This window comes from Chaetodon auriga, chromosome 15 (assembly GCF_051107435.1).
Source record: "Chaetodon auriga isolate fChaAug3 chromosome 15, fChaAug3.hap1, whole genome shotgun sequence".
Lineage (NCBI taxonomy): Eukaryota > Metazoa > Chordata > Actinopteri > Chaetodontiformes > Chaetodontidae > Chaetodon > Chaetodon auriga.
Window position 1 is genome coordinate 21449139 of NC_135088.1, and position 21734 is coordinate 21470872.

A 21734-nucleotide genomic window follows, 5' to 3' on the forward strand; every position below is an offset into this window, starting at 1 on the left:
TTTCAAATACATGTCATCCACACTTGTTGATATGTTTGTTTGTGGAGATGAATTATACTTGCGTATGTGCAAATGTGCTTTCAGCAAGAACGTTTAGTTATTATTTCCTCAGTTCACAGTTCACTGTAGTCCTGTTAAATACAAGCTGTTCACACACATAAACACTGGGTGGCGTGCTTCACTGCAAAACCTGCACCCTGCTGCAGATGACTTTTCCCAACATTTTGGAAAGTTGCATTCATTGTTTATTGTTCACATCCGCAAACGTTTACCACGATTCCCTGCTCAGTGTATAGCACATCCGAAATGAATCATGTAATATTGGTAAGTGGACTGTGTATATACTGTATACATGTATGTACAGTCCGTAGGCATAGAATAGCGTTTGCACAGAATCCACATCCAATCACATACTGTATATCCTACAGTTTATACCTGTGTCTCTGTTGTTACTACAGGAGTAAACAATGGCTAAAACACACTAACAACATCTTAATCTTATATTTTGTTTTTAATTTGTTGAGTTTAGCATGAGACTTAGTGGCCTCATTCGATTGTGGGTGTCTGGCACAGGCAACAAAAGGCTGCCTGCCTACATTGGCTCCACCAACAGCTGTCTAAGTGAGACTGCACAGCGGACCGCAGGCTAGGGGAGGGGGAATGGGTCCGGGTCCGAGCCCGACGGCGGTGACTTCAGCAGCTGAAGCCTACAGCCAATGCCGCTCCTCTGTGGGTATCCTGAGAGTAAGAACAGAGAATCAAGCTTTCATCGGATTTATTTAGCTTCCCTTTGTTGAGACAGAGTGAAGTAAAAAACGGGAGGCGAGGATGTCTTTACAAGAGCTACCAGGCTCTTTTGGAATCATGTTCCCAGCTTTCGCTCTGCCCATGGAAGCGGAGCGCAGTCGGAATAAGGAGCGGCTGGAGGCCAGCTTGGCCGGCTTGTGTGAGCTGGAGCTGCTCAAACAGAGGCAGGAATGCCGAGTGCTGAGCGCTCTCTGCCTCGGGGACTCTCCTGTTCCCGGGCGTCCACCTTGGGGAGGTCTACGGAGCTCACGTTGCGCCCTGGACGCACCAAAAGGCAACGCGTCGGATGACTGTAGCCGAGGGGTCCAAACCGTAAGTTCTGCTTGCTCGATGATGGTTCTTTTTTACTGAAGGGGGTTTGCAGATGTAAAGGACAGTTTGTTGAGCTGTTTGTGCGCCATGGAAACTGTTTGCACACTAAGGCCCCCAGAGTGATTCTTGTTCAATAACAGGTCCCCAGCACGACCTGGTTTGTTCTCATAAGAATGATTTTTGTTGTCAGATGCGACTTTGCCCATAAGTCTGCTGTAGGCAGGGAGGTATGTGTGTGTGTGTGTGTGTGTGTGTGTGTGTGTGTGTGTGTGTGTGAGAGAGAGAGAGTGAGAGAGAGAGAGAGTGGGTGGATGGATGGGTGGGTGGGGGGCCTCTTAGCAGTCATGGATTAATTCTGTAAATTTATTTTCGATACTGACTTTAAGGCCTTGAATGAGTCTCTCCCTGGACCACTGGAGGTTCCTGGACCTTTCTGTGGTAACTACTGGATTAGATTACAAACACTAAATGTATGTGTTATGTGTAAGAGTGAAACGAGAAGAACTCCTCTAAGCCTGCCATTGACCTCAGTGTGCAGTTATGAAAATGCAAAGTCAGGAGGGCCCCTAAAGGCACACCTTACCATTTAAGGGCAAATTTTGGGGGAGCTTTGTTACTTAATTCACTTCATGCTGCGCACAATGGATTATCCAGACATCTCTATCCCTTGGGTTTGGATAATTTATCACTTTAATGGGATAAATAATCACATAAAAACTAGGTCATTGTTTTGCACGAAGACTACCTCACTCTTCCAGATTTGGTCTAGATTATCTCCAACCATTTGGGACTCTTTGAAGTAGATTCCAAAATCAACATCAGCATTTTCAGATGAACAGATTTTCGATGTCAGATTTTTGGAAGGAAGGGGGCTGTTCCCATAACAAAGAATACATTATATAAGTGAAGCCTACATTTACTCTAGTGCTGTACTTTAGTACACTTTCAAGGTAGTGGTACTTGAGTATTTTGGTTTCTGCTGCTTTGTACTTCTACTCCACTACATTTCAGAGGACACCTGGCTGTGAACACTCAGTGAACTTCATTCTATGATCACTGCTCACACATCTCCAGACACAAGAATCACAGAGTCAAATGCTTACTCATACAGTGATGGCAAGAACATTCAAACTCCACAACATAAGTAATGCTACAGTCACCTGATTTTTTGGTGAGAGCAGATTATGTCAGAGGCCCCAGAGGAGACTGGGTCTTGAGTCCAGCCTGTCGCTGCTGGAGAACTGGGAGAGCTAAAGGAAGATGAAATAACAAGGTTAATAGACTGAAGGACGTAAATACACGTTGAAAGGCAATGTTTCCCAAACATTTTCATGAGGTTGAGATGACAGAAGTGAAAGTACACACCTACAGTCAGGTCTATATGTATTTGGACATTGGTATGATTTGTTTTTTTGCCTCTGTACTCCAATACAGAATCTGAAATGAAATAATGACCATGGACTTCAAGTGTAAACTCTCATCTTAAATATGTGGGCATTTTCAGATGTTTCAAGTAATTATAGCAATTAGACAGACTGTCAGTTCCAGTAAACCTAAATAAAGTGGTCACATTTAGTGCTTGGCTGCAGACTGTGAGTTTGATGACCAAATAATAAATACCTTCATACTGAAGCTGAAAGTCTTAAAGTACTTAAACTCATGATCATTGTTCAGGTCTAAAGGGTAGCCCAACACCAAACCTCTCCTTCCTCAATTCAGACATTGTGGACAATCATGAGTTGTGTTCCTCACCATCAGGAATCAGGGGCTATCCTCCGGCAACATTTCAGCAGCTCCCTCTGTGTGTGACCACCACTAGGCAACAGCATGCAGTCAGGTCTGGTGGCAAGAAATCTTTCTTATAACAAAAGTAACCACACAGAAACAATCCATTGTGCATTTTGTGGCTCCATCACTGTGAATATTTGCTGTAACTGAGATGGAAGGTTAGCCTAGTGCTTTGAGTGACCACACTCTGAGCCACACAGCATACAGGGGAATCCTTGACTTGAGTCTGCAGGGATATATACTCAGTTGCCATTTCATTAGGCACACCTGTACAATGTAATCAGCTCAGCCATAAATTCTGCTTTTAGGTTGCTTATAATGTTCAGGTTTTTTTTTTAAGCTATAATTATGTTTTCATATCAAGGTCATAGTTGGTGGTGGTGATGTAGTGAGCTACATAATAGTCAGTTCAGTTCAGTCCAACACCACCTTTAAGTATGACCTCAGGAATAAACATATAATTGAATTTACACATTTCCAACTGTCAACAGAAACTGAACATTCTAAACTTCATAAAAGTACAATTCATGACAGAACTGTTGTCCTGAATTACATTAGCATGCACAGGCATACCCAATAAATTGCCCACTGGGTGGATACAACCTCCTTGAGGTGAGGATGTCCCATCCCTTGTAATGAACTAGCCTCACAGGCTCACAGAGGGGGAAGACTAAAGGGGAAGATGGAGGTGTAGGGACAGGGGGCGCCAGCATTGGAGGCGCAATGAGAAAGGAGAGAGCTGTTTCTAACAATTACATACCTTGTTGCTTTTTGGATCCGTTGTAGATAACTGGCTTGTACACTTTGTACATGTCCCATGTACAGTACCCTGGGATGTGTGGTTGAGAGTGTCACATGTCAGGTCTTCAACAGGAAAATCCAAGAGATAATTACCTATCGGTACTAGTACTTTACTTTTAGGCCAACTGTGATTATCCACATCCACATATCAAACCATGTGTGTAATGACTGAATTAACCAAAGAAAAACCTTGCTAGATATATGCTAGCCATGTTATCTTGTTGAGCTAGCTATCAATATAATCAGGTGAACCAATACAGTCGCAACTAACAACAAACCTAATAAGCAAAGATAAATTTTGCCTTTAACCAAATGCCAGTAACTTCAATAAATTTGAAGTAAATGTAGGCCAACTGTCATCTGGTTAAAGTAGCTTGAGATTGGGCCAGTGAAAAACTGAGGGAGGCAATGCTCAGATAGTTCGTCCATATTTATTTCTGACTCAAACATTTTCCTACAACATTTACACTTGTTGTAATAGCAAAACAGACACCGTGGGGGCCAGACCTTCAAAAAAAAAAAAAAAAAAAAAGCCTAATTAGCCCCATTGTTTAATAGTTTCATTTTCTTACAAAATGTACATTATTTTTATGAGTCTATATCAGTATGGACACACTCCTAAAAAACATGGAAAAATAAAATCCATAATAATAACTAAACAGAAAGGAAATAGAAAGATTGACTGAAATGTTCAATATGTAACCTGATGACTAAAAAAGACTAAAATGTCCAGACTTTTAGTCAACCAATTCTCTGCTGAGAAACACAGGATGAGGTTGATTAAATATGATACAAACTAATAAGGACACAGCACTAAGTTCAATGTTTATGGTTAATGAGATATTTGTGGATCATGGCACACATCTGTGGATTTGTCCGACAAATCTGCTCTGGTACAAATTGGACAAAAATCTGCAAACAAATAGGAGGGAAGTCACAAATGTCTCATGGCCCACAAACCAACAAGAAGCGACCCACAAATGTGCAATGTGCACTTTTCATGTTTTTGTTGTGGTGAAACAATTTACATTTGCGAAACCCATAACATTTTTATGCAAAATTAAAACATGTGTTTACAGTGTAAGTTGTGTGTACTTGCAAATTACTCTGTATTTTTGTGGATATGACGCTACATAACACAAATAAAAGGTTACATGTTTGTGGATAGTGAGGTATTTGCGGCTCATGAAACACATTTGTTGATCTGTCTGTGGATTGCAACTATGAAAGTCCAATAAAAAGCTCCATGAATATTCAGTAACTCCAATTTCTTCCAAAGCCGATGAGCCTGCAGTACATCAGCCTTGTGCAGCACAAGCATGTTACTGAAAAGGGAAAAGGGAATACAAAGATGAACGGTGAGCAATGTATTGTCCACATGAAGCAAGACGAGGTTAATCTTGACAAAGAAATATTTAAGTATTATGAACAACATAATGCTTTTTACTGAGATATGGACATGACCATGTTCTCTGATTAGCCAGCAGACGCTTAGGAGTTCCAAAACATACAAACTATAGAAACAAGGATACAGAGGCTTAGAAAAACCAGGAGCCTGTTTCTGTGTAATCATTGGTGGAAAACAGATGCATCTTTAAACTTTTCATCTGTCTAGAGAATTGGGAAAATTGACCAATGATACCATTTTTGCCCAATTCAGGGTGACAGTGTAGAAAGTTCTACAGTGTGAAAATGAGCAAGAGTAGGCATTGTAACACATTCAAGTGCTGTGAGACTGGTCATGGAAACTGGTGCTTGTGAGTATTTTGCCCACTCACATCTATTTTTTCCCAACCTTTTGTATGGGCCGTAAAGCATGACACACGGTCAAATTCAGTGGCTTTAAGTCCGTCTGCATGGCTGCAGAGTTATTAACTGTGCACTGATGGATACTTGAAATGGCAGGGATTCCCTCTGCTAAGACTTGAAACCACCAGCACTGTTTGGAAACAACCATAAGCTGATAGAGATTTGAAATGCATCATATTTCATGAACATGAAGTCTGAAAAACTACAAACAAAAGGCATAAGCACAAAACAACTGAATGTCATGTTGATGTCTCATCATCATCCGCTGAATATTTCTTTAGAGAGAGGGATTTGTAGCAAAAGCCCATCAACCCTTAGATTAAGCAATATTTCTTTAAATGTAAGTTTTTATAGCCTTTTACAGTATACAGCATTTACTTATTTTGATAATCTGTTGAGAATGAATTTATAGTCACCTGTTCTCATATCTCATATACCAGCTGTGATGTTAATGCCCTTAAATGCCATATGCAAACCTATAAAAAGGAGGAGTTGAACTATGTAGATTGTTCAGGGAGGCGATAATCTTAGCATTAAGATTGGAAGCAGGGGGACACAGTGAGCCTCTGAGCAAAGGAATAACATACAGCCATCAGCTGTGCACTGTATTTTTCAGGTCCTGCTTTAAGGCCTTGCTGTGCCTCCAACAGCTTCTTCTTTATTGTCTCACTCTGCAACTGTTGCAAGTCATCAGCGGACCTGATTGAGTGCTGTGTTTCCAGTTGTGAATTTCCTGTCCCCCATTCCTCAGTTGTCAGGTAGCTAAATTACTGAGTATGGTAGCTAAATTACAAGAAATGGTCAATGCCTAATTTCTTATTTCCAAAAAGCACCATACTCATTCCCCCCGTCACAGTTGCTTCTTCCATTCTATCTGTCCACTGTATTTCAGTCTGCTTAGTCACCTCTAAATGTGCTCTAATATGAATCAACGACCTTTCCTATCCCATAATTCTAATGACCATTATTAGTATTTTATCAGTGTTGTTCTTGAGGTATGTCATCATAGAATTATGCCAAAGGGTAAATAATCTGTTTCTTTGGAGCACATGTTTGGCATGTATGTGAGCTGTACCGCTGCACTGCTGGATCATTTTAGCTCTCTGTTGATATTGCTGCATATGGCATGTGCTTCCTACTACTCGTTGGAGTGTTTCAAGTGACACATAACCTTTCAGACCTCTTGAAACTTGTAACTTCTAAAGGTTCATATATGGCAACTTAAATATTATTTAGTGAAAGGACAACGACAAAACCCTCCTGTCTGTGATCCAGAGTAAAGGCAGACAAAGAATGCATGTTTGTGTGTGTGAGGGAGAGTGAGTGTATTTATTCCTCAGCAGAAGCTGCTGACAGCCATGTGACAGCTGACAGCAGCAGGGGAAGCAGCACAACCTTCTCTGTGGCCTCCCGTATGTCAAGGGACTAATGAGAGGCACGCTGAAATGAGGACTCAATGTGTGTGTGTGTGTGTGTGTGTGTGTGTGTGTGTGTGTGTGTGCTCTGCATAGTCAAATAACTACGATAATCATAATTAGAGAATTGGGTAATGGTGATGGTCTGCGAGTTTATATTTACAATGTTCCTACCAGGTGATGAGGTAAAATGAGGTAAACATTAGTGAAATGATAATGGAGGCACGGTTAGCATAAGAGGATTTTGAGTGTAAAGTTGCATCTTTAAACAGCAGAGTGGCTGACAAAACAATAAGTGAGAAGAAACACTCCCCTTCCTCAACAGCTGCTGCTGAATTGCCCTTGAGCAAGGCACCAATCCATCAACCGCTCCAGTGGCCAACAGCCAAACACTGAGCTTTCCTGGACTCAATGCATGTGTACATTTGGTATGGTGGTGTATGTGTTTACATTCTGTAAGTCTCCAGTGGAGACCTTTGCAGCTGCGTGACCAAATTGTCACTGAAGGCAAAGGCAAACGTTCTCAATTGTAATGGATGTATTTTGCTTGCATTTGGCACCTCGCTGTGTTAGGCAAACACAACATGTCTGTAGCTGCTGTTTAAACTCCTGGTGGGGTAGAGAGATCAAACTGGGAAACGTCACTTAGGTACCTGGTCACTTGTGAGGTCTCCAAAACAAAAAAAATACCCCTTGGTTATTTTAAGTCACAGCTGTAGAGCTTCAGATGAGTCAATGGAAAAAATGCACTCATGACTGCAAGCCAGGACACAATGGCCTGCACAGTGGAGATACCTTTTTCTTTCCTCCTTTTTCCTCTTGCTCCTTTTTCTGACACACCATTCTCAGATTGCTGATTGAGGTGAAGATGTGAAGGTGAAGAGAAAACAATGACTGAAATGACATATTTTAAAGTCAGACAAGACAGATTAAATGGTCTTTTGGATATTTTATTCTTCTTTCCAAAGCGACAACATCTTGCTATGGTTGCCGCTAAGAGTAATGTAAAGGCAACTTAGGAAATTTAGGAAAACACATCACTCAAACTGAAACCGGGCTTACAGACTGCTTGGTTGGTGGGTCAACACATACCATTGCCCGGGGTTAAGCAGAACTCTCAATGTTATTGTTGAGACACATTCTTTATTAAGTTTTTTTTAGCTGTGGATAACTATGTAAAACATCTTCAAGTAAACCTAGTTCATACTTCGGATTAACCACCTAATCTAAGCAAGCTTCTCTGAAGACTGATCCTAAACCATAACAAATGAATCTATGAACAGTAACAAAGTAAAAAATACAATACAGTATGGACTAGAAAAAGTCTGCCACAGCACAATACAATCCATGTGTAAATAGAAAATGGTCACAGTATCTATACATCTGACAGTAAGCCGCAACATGTTTTCGCTCTCTGGCTTTAATCACAAGCAAATGACCATAATCTCTCCAGGACACTGAAGGAGATTTCCTGTGGTAATCAATATGTGCTTTTCAAAGAAGTTATCAATGCATTTCAATGGAGGAAGAGAGGAAGAAAGCATCCCTTAAACAGCTCCATCTGGGTCTGATAAATCCTGAGCAGCAAAAACACAATCACTGAATGGATCCTGGGCAGAGTTGGTCCAGAGTTTTACAGCTGGCAGCCTTCAGTGGATACCCGGCCTCCACAGCCTGATGTCTGCTCGCTCTATTTCATCAAATTCCTCCAAAAATCCTCTGACTGTGCGGCAGTCGTTCCACTTCATATGCTTTTGACTGTATAGGTCACAGCAACAGCTGTCAACTGCCTCCTTAACCTCGCTGTGAAACCTGAGGTGGACCCATGGACCTTTAATTTCATGGTTGTTCGTCATCTGAAAATATAATACCAAGAGCATAGGTCGATGAGGAGCAACAGAGAACCAGTGTGAGGGTGTGTTCACATCTAGTTTAAACAAAGCTGTACTGGCGAGCAGTCCAAACAAACCAAGATGACATTGAACATGAGCTCTCAGCCATTCCATGTGTGCTGATTTGCAGTCTGTTAAATGACATTGTATAGCATTTATAATATTTAATTTCAACAAGTGTCTCAGTCAACACTTTGCAGACATTATTGAATATTGTTGCTTTAAATTGCTTTTTAAACAGCGGTGGCCTAAAGGTTAGACATGAAAATCAGCTTTGACTGGCAAATTGAATCAGCAAAAAGTTCCTTTTACTGTCCCAAAAGAAATGAATTAACTGAAAAATGAATTTATTACTGATTATTCGTAATGCAAAGGGCTGCTTTATATCACAGTTAAAAGCTTTTTCTTTCAGTGTACAAGAATGGTGAATGAATAGGAGAACAAAGCATCTGAAGGTCCAGGGTCTCGAGACAAAATCCAGCATCAGGTACTCAATCAAAGTGCATTTAGGTGATAAAGCAAATGAGATCTTAGTCACTGCACTCATGACATTTTGGTTTTCTAACAGAGCTGCATGATAAAATGTGATAAATTTCACCACATTACTGTTTGACTGCCATTCCAATAGTTATTTTTTCATTATCATTCACAGCGTTATGTTTATGTGGGTTAGGGTTAGGGTTATTTTATGTGTCCTTGACAGCAACAGGAGTAGAAATGGCAGTTGAATATAAAACCTGAAATAGTGACATTGGGTGTGTTTACTGTTTATAACAAGAGTAGCACAATAATATGATTATTGTTACAGTCATGAAAACGTTTTATGTGAGTTATTTAATCTCCATTCTAATTTTAATTGGAGAATAGAGTAGAATTATTTTCATAACAGAGCTTCATAAACAACTTTGTTGTTAAGTGGCATCACAAGATAGACATAAATCATTAAAAAACTCATAGAATCTCAGGGCACTGGGGGGATCAGACTCCTGTGAGCCATTCAAAGACCCTAATCCGTAATCTTGACATTCACACCGATCAAACTATAACAAACTATTGATCATGGGAAATAAAGACTGAAAGCTCTTAAGGGGGCTGCTAGAGGACTCTTTGTTTTCAGTCTGTTTGTTTTTACTCTTGTGAGTTCATGCCGCCTGTCTCTGTCGCCCACATGTATTTTTTTCTCTGTCTCTCTATGCCCCTTACCTGAGAAGAGAATTTTTTTTTCCTCTTTCATCCCAGTTTTTGCCTCTCCGTCATTGTCATGGAGACAGCAGTTGCTTTCAAACAGTTCTTAAATATTTGTAGTTATGGAGTCTAATGTTCAAGGCTCATGCTTGTCTGAAAGTCCACCTCTGTGAAATGATCCTCATTGAGACAAAAAGCATTCCTGTCCCCACACTCAACCACGCCCTAACACACACTAACTCAAACGGTTTATCTATTTATCTGTGCTCATATTTCAAACGGGCGTATGTCTGGATCTACATTTCACGTTTCATTCTCAGGAGAGCACAGCACAGCATATCCCTGTCACGCCTTAATTCTTGTCCATGTAAATGAAGCCACTATTGCTAAATCATTACACCCTTACATTCCTAATAGGTGATAGCCTGTACAAATCCATTCTTAAAATGCATATATCTTTTCTAGGCTAGTTTGAACATGAAATCACTGGGCAACTAAGCATAATCATATCTCAATGTGCATAGAAATGAACAAATCAAATTTGTTGCCCAAATAAGTACTGTTGACAAGAATTCCTGTGAAAAGAGAGTGCTTGTGCTTGTGGAATGCACATTTTCAGTCTTTGTCATAGTTCCAGGTGTTATTAGTCAGCAATGTCAATGTAATGGATGCATGAAGTCACTCCTAGTGTTGTTCATTTCAGACCAAGGCTGCATATATTAGCATTGTTTTTGTCAACCAGACCAGTCGATCAGACTGACCGTAAAAGAATTCTTTGTGGAAAAAACACACTTATTGAAAGCAGGATAGAAAACATTGCAAACTCTCCACACACATTTCCTTTCTTGCCAAGTATGACTTTGTTTCAGTCATGTACCCAATGAGCTGAAGTCAACTAGACTTTACAGACTGTTAATAGTCTGGGATGCAGTGGCACCAGCACTTTAGAGTTTGAGCCTCGTAGAACCACTGAAGGTCTTACTGTCGACTTTATAGCTGAAGGCTTCAGTAGAGCTAAAAGTGCGTACATGTGTGCATGCACGAGTGTGTGCATTCATGCATGACTGCTTGTCTGCGTATGCAAAGACATGACCGTGTGTGTGTGTGAGCGTGCACTCACATGAGGGAAACAAGCAGCCATTGAGCCAGTGTGGTCTCACATAAGTAGCTGCTTTAAACCCACACACAGCCTCTTTCATACAGTGCATGCCTGACATAAGCCCAGCTCAATTTTGCATGCATACGTATGAACATCCACACAGACTCACACACACACACACACACACACACACTGAAATATAGCTACATGTGTTGCAAAGTCTGTAAAGTTAATTTACAGTTTGAATGTTCGAGGACAAAGGACAGTAGTGGAAATTGTTTGCAGTTACTATTCTTCAAGTGAAAGAAAGAGCTCTTGAGGAAAAAAAAGATGCTTATGGTGAGAAGTGGGTGAAATTATGCAGATGCAGATTATTTTTGGTTTGGTTTTTGAGGTATGATAAGCTTGGATTTGTTCCAATTTGATACTCCTGCAGAGAGGAGTGTTGTTTCTCTCCTTGCTGGAGTTCATGCGTATGCTCTCTGATATCTATTCCAATCACCATTCTTCAGCTCTGATGCTGATGATGTAACTGTTAGATAAACCACAGATGAAAGCTCTCCAACTGAATTTATTGTGTGGGGGCTGAATGCCTTAAGTGAATATAGCAGGTCTTTGGAGACTGGCCCATTGATGAACTCACCCATTAAAATGACGGAACATAAACACTAAAATCACCAAATATCTCTCTGTAGTAGACTGTTGGCTGGTGTGGTACCATGTGATATGGCAGTCTCAGAAAGGTTTTAATGCTGTTTAGATCCATACATTATAAAACTACAAGTGTCATTTAAAAAAAAAAAAAAAAAAACTACAAAGAATTATGCAGCAGAGCTATGAGACACTGAGACTTGAAACTTGAGACATGGAGTCAAGTCAAACCACAGTCACAGAAGTGAGGACTTCAGCTTTGACTTGGACTTGATGCTGTGATGCTCTCTGAAGAGATAATAACATGTCACTCAGATGCAAATGTCTTCGTTTGACCTGGTGAAATCCTGTAGTAGGAGTCGTTTGTTTGGTACATGAAACTTTGATCACGCTTAATCATCCAGTTCTCTTAATTTTTCATCCTCTTCTGCTCCTGCTTGTTGTGGTGTACCCCAAGGTTCAATTTTAGACCCACTGAAATTTGCAGTATGCTTTCATTGAGGTCTGTTTTGAGAAAATTCAACATCCCATATTATATTTCCCCTTAAAAGTGGGAAGCTCTTCATCTTCAGTCTCTTTTTAAGTTGTCTCAAAGATGTCAAATGCTGAGTGGCCAAACAGTTTCTCCAGTTTAGTGACAGCAAGACAGAAGTCCTCTTCACTGTTACCGCCAATTCCACTGGTGGTGTAACCAATTTTCCAACCACTTGGGTAGCAAGTTATATTTTTTTATATTCTAAGCTACCATTGATGTTCTTATTGTTACATCAACCTTGCTGGACAAATGATATACCACAAACATGACTTTCAGTGTACACGTATTCTGTCATTATCCATTCTTCCAACTTCTTTTCTGGTCTCAGATGTGTTGGGGAGATTGGATTGGATGTAAAGTTTGCTTCAGCTGTTTCAGCCACCACTATTTATGGAAATCTTCCCACAGCAATAGCTATCCATGTTCTGAAGCAACTTGGCAGATGTGATTATGCAAGGAAAAAAGCCTCTATATACGTTTCACTTCTGAAGGCCACCCAGTGGATAAATCATGGAGGCTGTTATTTTGTGTTTGTCTACATAATTTGGGACAGCTGCTATGCTCACAAAGCTGGTGTGAAATAGTACATGACATAAACCAGTATGATTTAAGGGGAAAATTACCTCACTGTGAAGTACCTGCTGCAAAAGAAAATATGGATACATATTTTGATTTACTGGTTTTCTAATTATACTGAATTTAAAGGTTTTGTGAAAAGGAACAGTTCTTCCAAAAATGACCATAACCACTGACCTTCAGCTCCCTCAGTGAAATATGTAGAACACACCTACAGGGTATCTAAAGGGCAGTTGTTTAAGGTCAGAAAACTTAGACTTTGTGGCACATGCTATTTTGGAGTACTTTTAGGGCCTTCTGGAAATCTAAAGTATCAGTCGTTTGTTTGGGTTGCTAAACAAGTTGCGCCAGATATTATTCTCTGTTTGGACTAAAATGATGGTGAAGAGATAATGCAGAAATATTTTTCTGGTGAACTTTTCCCTTCAGTATACAGGTCACACCCTGTGCCTTGTTCCAGCTAGCAGTTCTCTCTCACTCTCTCTGCCTCGCTCTGTGTGTTTGTCTGTGTCGAGCTCTGATTGCAGCAGTGGGATCGGGTGTCCAGGTGTTGGGCAGCCAGCTGCTAATCATATCCAATCTTCTCTGCTTTAAATAGCGGGCTTCAACTCCACCATACTGCCAGATCATAGACTCAGCTACACATTTAGTCTCATGGCAGCCTTCAGAATCTCTTGAATTAAGCTCTTGCTAATTCTTGTTCCTTGTTTGACTCCTGCCTCTGACCCATTTCTGAACTACCTGGAACCTTCTTTGGATCAGTACTTTCCTGCTGGGACTCTGAACTTTCATTGCTCAGTCTTCCTTCCCCAGTTTATCTGCCTTGCCTGACTCACCCAGTGGTTTACAGCTCAGTCTCTAGTAAATTCTGTGTTGCACCGACTCCCTGCTTCAGCTTCTGTATTCTGCACTTGGGTTCACACACAAAGTTTTGCTTAACAATAGGCTAAAGTTGAAAGTTGAAATGACACATGTACCAAATCTCAAAGAAAGTGAGGAGTTATTTTTTGTTTTTTGTTTGTTTCCTTTTTAATGAAACACTTACAACTACTCTTCTTACAGTCTCCATGTTTTGGCATCTTAGTGGCTCCGGTATGCACAACATACAACATATAGTTTTACCACAGACTGTAGGAAACATGGACATAGTCTCTGCGATGTTACTTACTACTCTCTGAAGAGTCATTATGAAGCTCGGTGACAGTGGCTCCAGCTGTCTTCATCTTGGCAGTGCCTGACTCCGCCTAAATCCCAGCTTATCCAAAAATAGGCAAAGAGGTGGAGCATGGGTGGAGCTAGGACTGGGCCGAATGCAGCCTGGCTGCTGAAACCTGAAGGCTAGCTGTCACTCATGGCCATGCCCTGAATATCACTTAAATGAGTGAGTTAGATAAAAATTCACCCCTGTACGTTTGTCATGAACAAGTAAATTAGCCATAGAGAGCAAAAACATTTTTTGTAACGGGCTGTAAACATGCTTATATCTGCTGTAAAGTCGGACATTTTGAATGTGTGATAGTATGGTGATTGACTCGCTTTTGGAGCGAGGCTCAAATGGTGATTTGAGGAACTGCAGTGTTTGGCACATTTCATTTTTCAGCCTGGAGGTTGAGTTTTATAGATGGCCTCTGGAAAACAGTTTTATATAATGTCCTGCAGTATTACTACAGGATTCATCATTTTTTTTTGCACACAGTAACTGTACTACAAAACTGTACAACTACTTTTGTAGTTGTACAGTGTTGTTCTTCTGTCTGATGGCCATGCTATAAAGTAGGAAATGTGCAGATTTTTTGCAGTATGCAGGTTTTGGAATTTGTCTAAGTATCTCAATGGTGAGATGTTTGTGTTTGGTTAAACATGTCAGAGCTCTAATAGAAATCTGCTGACCAACTGCTATGTCTCATGGGTTATCTGAAGTCTTTGTGTCACTGTTGACACAAGTTGTTTTTATTTAATAAATGGCAAACTTTCATTGAATACATGCAGTGAAAAGTATGCTGAAAGGGAGCGGTCTTTTAGTACCAGTATTTCTCTTTAATGAGGTCAGTTCTCCTTTTTCCCTTCTATGTCTCTGTCCTCTGGTGTTTATACAGCTTCAACTCCTACATAACAGATTTTGTGTGTGCGTGTGTGTGTGGGATGGGAGAATGGCGTGTTATTGTTCCAGTGTTTTGATAATAAGTGCTTGTGGTCGTAGCTGTCTGTGAATGTGAAGGTTGTTGCTCTCTGTGTCTCTACCTCTCATCCTGGTAGATGAACAGGGAGTTGATATGTACATTCCAAATCAATCTGCATTTTAAGGGTATACACATATTTGTTCCATTGCAATTTTAGGGTGTGAATGAGTGGCTGTTCTTGTAACTGAAGCCAATTTGATGGCTAGGACAAAAATTGAAAGAATGGATAATGCTTATGGTGTAATACCACTGAACAGAGTGTATGATGAAGTGTTGAAGCATGGAACAGTGGAATGAATGTAGAAAATGAAGAGTCCTCACACTAGTTTCTGTTTTGTGTGCATGCTCAGTAGGGTAGTATTCCTACCCAAGTACAAATTCTTGACTCTCACTCTGCCTGTGTGTGTGTGTGTGTGTTTCAGAGCAATCTCCAGTGTATGCCCTGGGGCATAAAGGCGTCTTTAGAACAGCAGGTCGCAGAGCTGAAGGTGAACACTGAGGTCAAGCCAACAGATTCTCATACTGATTTGGAGGACAGCCAAGTTACTTCAGGTGAAATCATCAACTCCGCTTCCCCAAAACAGAAAGTTTCACTGCAAACCACATCCAATTTTTAAGTGCACACTATGAATGCTTATTTTGCAACATAAAATGCATTGGTTTCAGGACTTTTTAACGTTTATATATCTCTATTTTGTACATAGCTAATCTCCAAAAGCACCATAGTAAATGAATCACTAATTATTATTTTTAAATACTGAGTGATTAATATGATATATAATAACAGAGCAGTTGTTGTTGTGTGCTCCATTTGCACCAGAACATAGAGCACCGTGTGACTCACAGTCATTATCACGAGCAGTGAATCTTTCTCCCTGCTGTATACACTGAGGTCATTAAGAATGCGGTTTAGTGTCCAGCAAACTGACACAATACACAAAGACTCAAATCTGAGCACTTTGGGGATTAGTCCTTGAGTCCTACCTGTTGCACTACACAAGCAGTAATCTCATGGTGCTGGTTATACATGATAATTAAACTGCACTTGTGTCCCGTAAGAACACAAATTGCTTGAAATGTGTGTTTGATATACTCAAAGATAATGTATTTCTCCTATGTAGCAAGTGACTGTTAGAATTATATGTTTATACCTAAAATATTATTAATAAGACTGGTGATTTATTACCTGTACTGTTTTGGCATTTAGTTCAGAGTCCTGTAAAAAACAGTAATGTTGCATGTTTTTGTATGTTAATCAGAGAAGTGCAATTTCTATATGCAAATGACATCCCAGATCCTATATTTGTGATGGTTTAAAAATAAACAATTGAAACACTTCCCCTTTTCTATGGATGTAAATCACTTTTTATTTTTATGCTATTTAATTGAGCAAAAGTAATGTTAACTGCATAATTAAAAGAGTAATAACATGACTCAGTCATCACTATTCTTATTATTCTCCAAGGTTACATATTACTGTAAGAGTAACACAAGAAAATTAATGCACTTAGATCATATTTATTCCAAATGTCTGTTGTTGTTGTTGTTGTTGTTGTTGTTGTTGTTGTTGTTGTTGTTGTTGTTGTTGGTGGTGGTGAGAAGATTTTAAGGTTAAATCTTCTCTCTCCATAATTTTAGTTCAAAATATCAAGTTCACTCTCTAATGATATATGTGAGATTGTGTTGTGGTATTTCTGTTTTGTATTGTATAGTAGCAGTCTGATTTTCCTCTTGAAATCATTCATGAAGGTCCATCCCACTAACTATTACACTAACCACAAATCCCAGGTATGAAGTGGTGAAAGCTTTTCATCTATTTAATAGCAATGTTAAAATCTGGGGGAGTGTTTTTAGCTGTGGAGAGCACACCCTTTTGTGCTTGTTAATGGAAATCAATATTTGTCAGCACAAGCATTTTTCTTATTAAGCTATAGGTATATGGCTATTTCTCATGAATCCACACCATACCATAATGGTCACATAGTCTTTGCCTTCCATTTGCAATGGTCAGGATTTGTCAGTTCAGACAGTGTGTTTTGTAAATCAAAAGGACACAAATTTTGAAGAAGTGGTAACAGTAAGGATGATTCTGATCACTTTCTTTGCCTTTGCTCTGTTTGTCAGGAGAAGTCCCTGTAGCCAAGCAAAATAGATGTCCTGAATTTAATTACCACCCTGTGGTCCCGCGTTCCCTCTCAGCCCCTGAGGGGACTGGAGAGACAGAGGCAGGAGAAAAATGGCTGTCAGACCCAGCAAGACGGGCAGTGGTATCTGAGGCTTTGGGGGAGATGAAGGATGTTGACCCCTGTCAGGAAGATTGTCAACAAGCCCAAAAGGTAGAGACTTATATATTTGGATTGATCCAACGCAGAGTCCTACCCACACGCCCCTCAAAGCCCCGTACCAGCCTGGCACATGATGTCCGAGCTGTCAGTGTGGTGAGGCAAAGTAGTTTATGCAAGGAGGAGCACCATTCACCAAAGCACATGCCTGTTCAAGAGATCTCTAGTCCGTCTCATTGTTCAGAGGAAACTGCTCCACAGGCTTGCCATAACCTTGATCAGGGGCATTATATCGGGACAGGGTTTCCTGAAGATGCCTCACACCCATACCACCACCATCTCCAGCAAAGTGTCCAGCATCAATCAGGGCTTTATCACAGGCCTAGACAGGCCTCCATGATGAACACCTCCCGGTCAACCTTGCTGGAATATTCATCTTTCAAAGTGTTGCAAGTCCACCCAGATTCCAGCAATAGTGAGCCTGATTCACCTCAACATTTCCACAACTACCCTTCCCCTCCAGCTGTGTCAAAGCCTCAAAAACCACCTTCACCTGATGAGCTGCTGGTCAGCGCAGAGTATATTCCAGCCCAGCCCTGCCGAGCCTCCACCAGAGCTTACGCTCATCACCACCCCAACCCCCAAAAGGGCCCTGGAGTGCCCAAACCCAACCGAAGCACATATTCTCCAGAGAGAGTCCATCATCATATAGGGCAGCAGCCAACAGCATCTCAGATCCAACCCTCCAGATCCAGAGGGGGCCCAAAGAAGTGTCGCTCAAATGAAGACAGAAGTGGTGCCAACAGAAAGCCGGGCAAGAAGGCATGTAGGTCTCAGTCAGAGAACAGCCTGCAAAGGGTTCCAGAGCGCAAGTACAATACAGTTGAGAGAGATGGTGGAGGAAGTGGAAGCGGCTCAAGGGGAAGTCGTAGTAGTCAATCCAGGAGCAAGAAACAACAGCAAGGAGGTGGTAGCTATCTGCGCTGGCAGTCCACTCTGGAGCTCAGCCAAGATGAGGCTGACCAGCCACCCATGCAGGCACCCGTGCAAGGCTCTTCAGCTTCAAACCAAAAGGACTATTGTGGAAGGCGCGCACGCAAATCTCGGCCTACACATGCATCATATGCCTACCCACACCATCACTCCCACCACCATCAGCACATGGAGTACCAGTTAGAGAGGGACCAAGTGCCACCATGTCAGCGTAGTGATGACTACGCTCACCCAGGTCAGGGTGAGTCTGAGTCCAGCATGAGTGAGGCTGACTCTCCAGATTCCAGCTCTTTGTCCAGTGACTCAGATGAGAGTGGTGGTCTGGTTTGGCCCCAACAACTACCCCCTCAACTTTCCCTTCCATCACCTCCTGCCCCACCTGGAGCACCTCTGCAGCCCAAGGCTTTTGTCAAGATTAAGGCCTCACATGCCCTTAAGAAGAAGATCCTACGCTTCCGCACTGGTTCACTGAAAGTAATGACAACTGTGTAAAGTGGAATACAGGCCAAACTGAAAGAGCATGAGATGCAGAGCTTTGGACTATGTAAAACAATTGACCACAAACTACAGTGAATATAAAGATCAATGTGTGCATGAAAGTACTGTGATCTGAATTGACTGGATAGTTTTAGATCAGCCTTAACAAGCAATGAAGGAAAAGGGTATCACCATATCAGCCTTTTGGTTTTTGAAATGTGTGTTACATTTTACTTAACTTTAATCTTATATGGATGACTCATGTTTTGTCAAAGGGCACACTAATTTGGCCACATTGGCCCCTAAATATCCCAACCCATCCACATGAACACATTCACTGATAAGAGTATGTCACAGCCTATGCTGACATTGTCTTTGAGGCCAAGTGAACTGAAATTGCATGATTTTAATTTCCAACCAGGCATGGATTAATCTCCAATAAGCCCCCCATTATAAGGGGCATTGAGCATCATGCAAGAACATTTTTGCATTATTATGGTAAACTTACTTTTTCTGTGTGGCATGTTGTATAAGTGTTCCAAGTCAAAGTCACCGAACTGTCTTAACTGCACAAATCATGTGCAGTTAATCATTTGGGAGATTTGATAATTTGCATAACCAACACTGTGCTATATACAGATACATGTTCTGCTTACTGGAAACTTTATTGTTGAAAATAAAGTGGTCTACAATGCTGAGGCAGGCAGCGGTTTCCTTATATTTGGACCGTGAAATCCTCTTTTGTTGCTAAAATTTCGCATACCTGTAAATAGGAGGCTAACTTAAGACAAACAACCAGACGTTTGTGCTTCCTACATATATATATTTTTTCTCAATAACGTACAGCTATTAAATATATTGTGGGTAGAAATGAATTTATCTGTTGGACAGGGGAAATGTGACCACAGTACATGACAGTTATTGTGAAAGTGATCTACACTTTCACAAGTGTAGATTGTTACTACAGTACAAAGTGCTATTTTATCAGGAATTTGTGGTTGCGATCATAAATATCACTCTATAAAAAACTGACTTTCAAATGAAAAGATGTCCGGGAATGTTTGAAATTTTACAGTAGCAGCAGAAAGAAACCAGCTACATTTAAAAATTTTTTGGTGAGATCAAATGTCTCACTCACAGAGTAACTGACTAACTATTCTTGAAGGACCTTTATAAAATGTTAAGTAGCAACAGTTTTTACTGTTTTAAATCTTAGTAGTAGACTACTTGCAGACTAATACACATTTGCCTGCCCAGAGAATGTATTTAACATTACAGTGTCACTTTGAGAATTTGACAGTGTCATTTAAAGTGCACTAGCCAACTCACTATTAGCTTCTTTTTGTATGAAATTTGTTTGACACAATGCAGTGTATGAAATTAAACTGTTTTACACCAAAACAATGCTTGTGTGTTTAAAAAACATTGTTACATCAACCAGTTATTTCATAAATTCTTTGCTCATGCATAGCGTAAGTGAGGATAAGTGTGTGAATATCTTATCTGTACATGAGGGTAATTGTGTGGTTAACTTAAGAGTGTGTTTGAGGATTCGCGCATGAATAACCTATGCACAGACATGTTTCCCATCAGATACTTGGTAAATCTGTTATGTGAATTGGTTATGTTAGCAAGGTCTATCTTATTACAAGAGCCATCAGTTAACATAAATTTACTGTTGCCAGCCTTCCACACTGCCTACTAGGTAGCCAATAACCAAAATCCATTCTTCATACCTACATACCTTTTTAAAGAGTGTGTAGCCTCTAACAATTCAAATCTAATTAGAATCGCCCCAGAATAAATAACAACCATGTTAACAGTCAGGCATCAAAGTTAGGTTGGTCTTTGTACAGTAGGTTGCCAGGTAATATGATGAAGCTTACTAAGTAGCATGTCTTGATGGTGACAAAGGAATAGAACAGCATGCATCCATTCTAACTATATTTTTCTCAGAATGGAGAGTGGATCACAGATAATGAAAAGGAAAAAGGCAGTGTAATCTGAAGATAAAACAAGGAGACTAAGAGGCACATTGTCAAAATAATGGTGTCACCAAGAAAGAACTCTGCAAACTATGCCTACACTATTAAGTGACATGCGAGCTCTGTGCATCATTTTCTTTTTAATGAATTGCAAATTTTTAAACACAAAATGGATGACTCTATGTTATAGTGTTGATAGTCAGTGATTACTCATACTTATCCAGTATGTAATTAAACCATTCTAAATACTCTCAGGCTACAGCTCTGAACTGTCAAGTTTGGACCAATAAAATGAAATTGGGCTTATTGGAACCACAAGAGCTTCATCTTTACTACTAAAAAAATATGCACACAGCTTGCAGTATCACGTTTAAATTATTGTGATATACATAGTTATATAGATGGAGTTTAGTTTTCTTAGTGACACCATTACTTTGACATTGCGCCTGTTAGTGTCCGTTTTAAAACTGCCTTTTTCCTGTTGATTATCTGTAATCCGCTCTCCATTCTAAGAAAAATGTAGTGAAAATGAATGCATGCTGTTCCATTGTTTCCCATTAAGGTTACAGCAAGTCTTTTTTTGTTGTTGTCTTGTTTAAAAAAGTTGCGGGAGAGGAAAATCTTGGAGATTTACAGGAGAAAATTTAAATGAGAGGTCAGTGGGAGGGGTGAGTAAAAGACAGGAGAACCCTGGGAAAAACGGGAGGGTTGACAGGTCTGACTACAGTTGGAGTTGAATGGATTTTTTAACATGTACAGGGTGTATGCTACATGACCTATCCTCCGTGTTTATTCATTATATTCATTATATCATTATATTCATTCATTATATGCATATGTAACATATGCATATATGTACATACAGACACATGGGACTTTTAGAAAATAATCACAAGCGTGAATGTGTGTGTGTCTTGTCCTCCATGACCCTTCTCACCTCCCATACT

At 40.3% G+C, this 21734-nt stretch overlaps 1 protein-coding gene across 1 annotated transcript; it reads left to right on the plus strand.

The window, feature by feature from the left end:
• The first annotated feature begins 623 nt into the window (after positions 1-623).
• Positions 624-20199, plus strand: LOC143332314 (uncharacterized). The gene is made up of 3 exons (XM_076749640.1): positions 624-1119; positions 15473-15602; positions 17175-20199. Exons 1-3 carry the CDS (start codon positions 829-831, stop codon positions 18815-18817), a joined length of 2064 nt encoding a protein of 687 aa, XP_076605755.1. The 5' UTR covers positions 624-828; the 3' UTR covers positions 18818-20199.
• The last annotated feature ends 1535 nt before the right edge of the window (positions 20200-21734 follow it).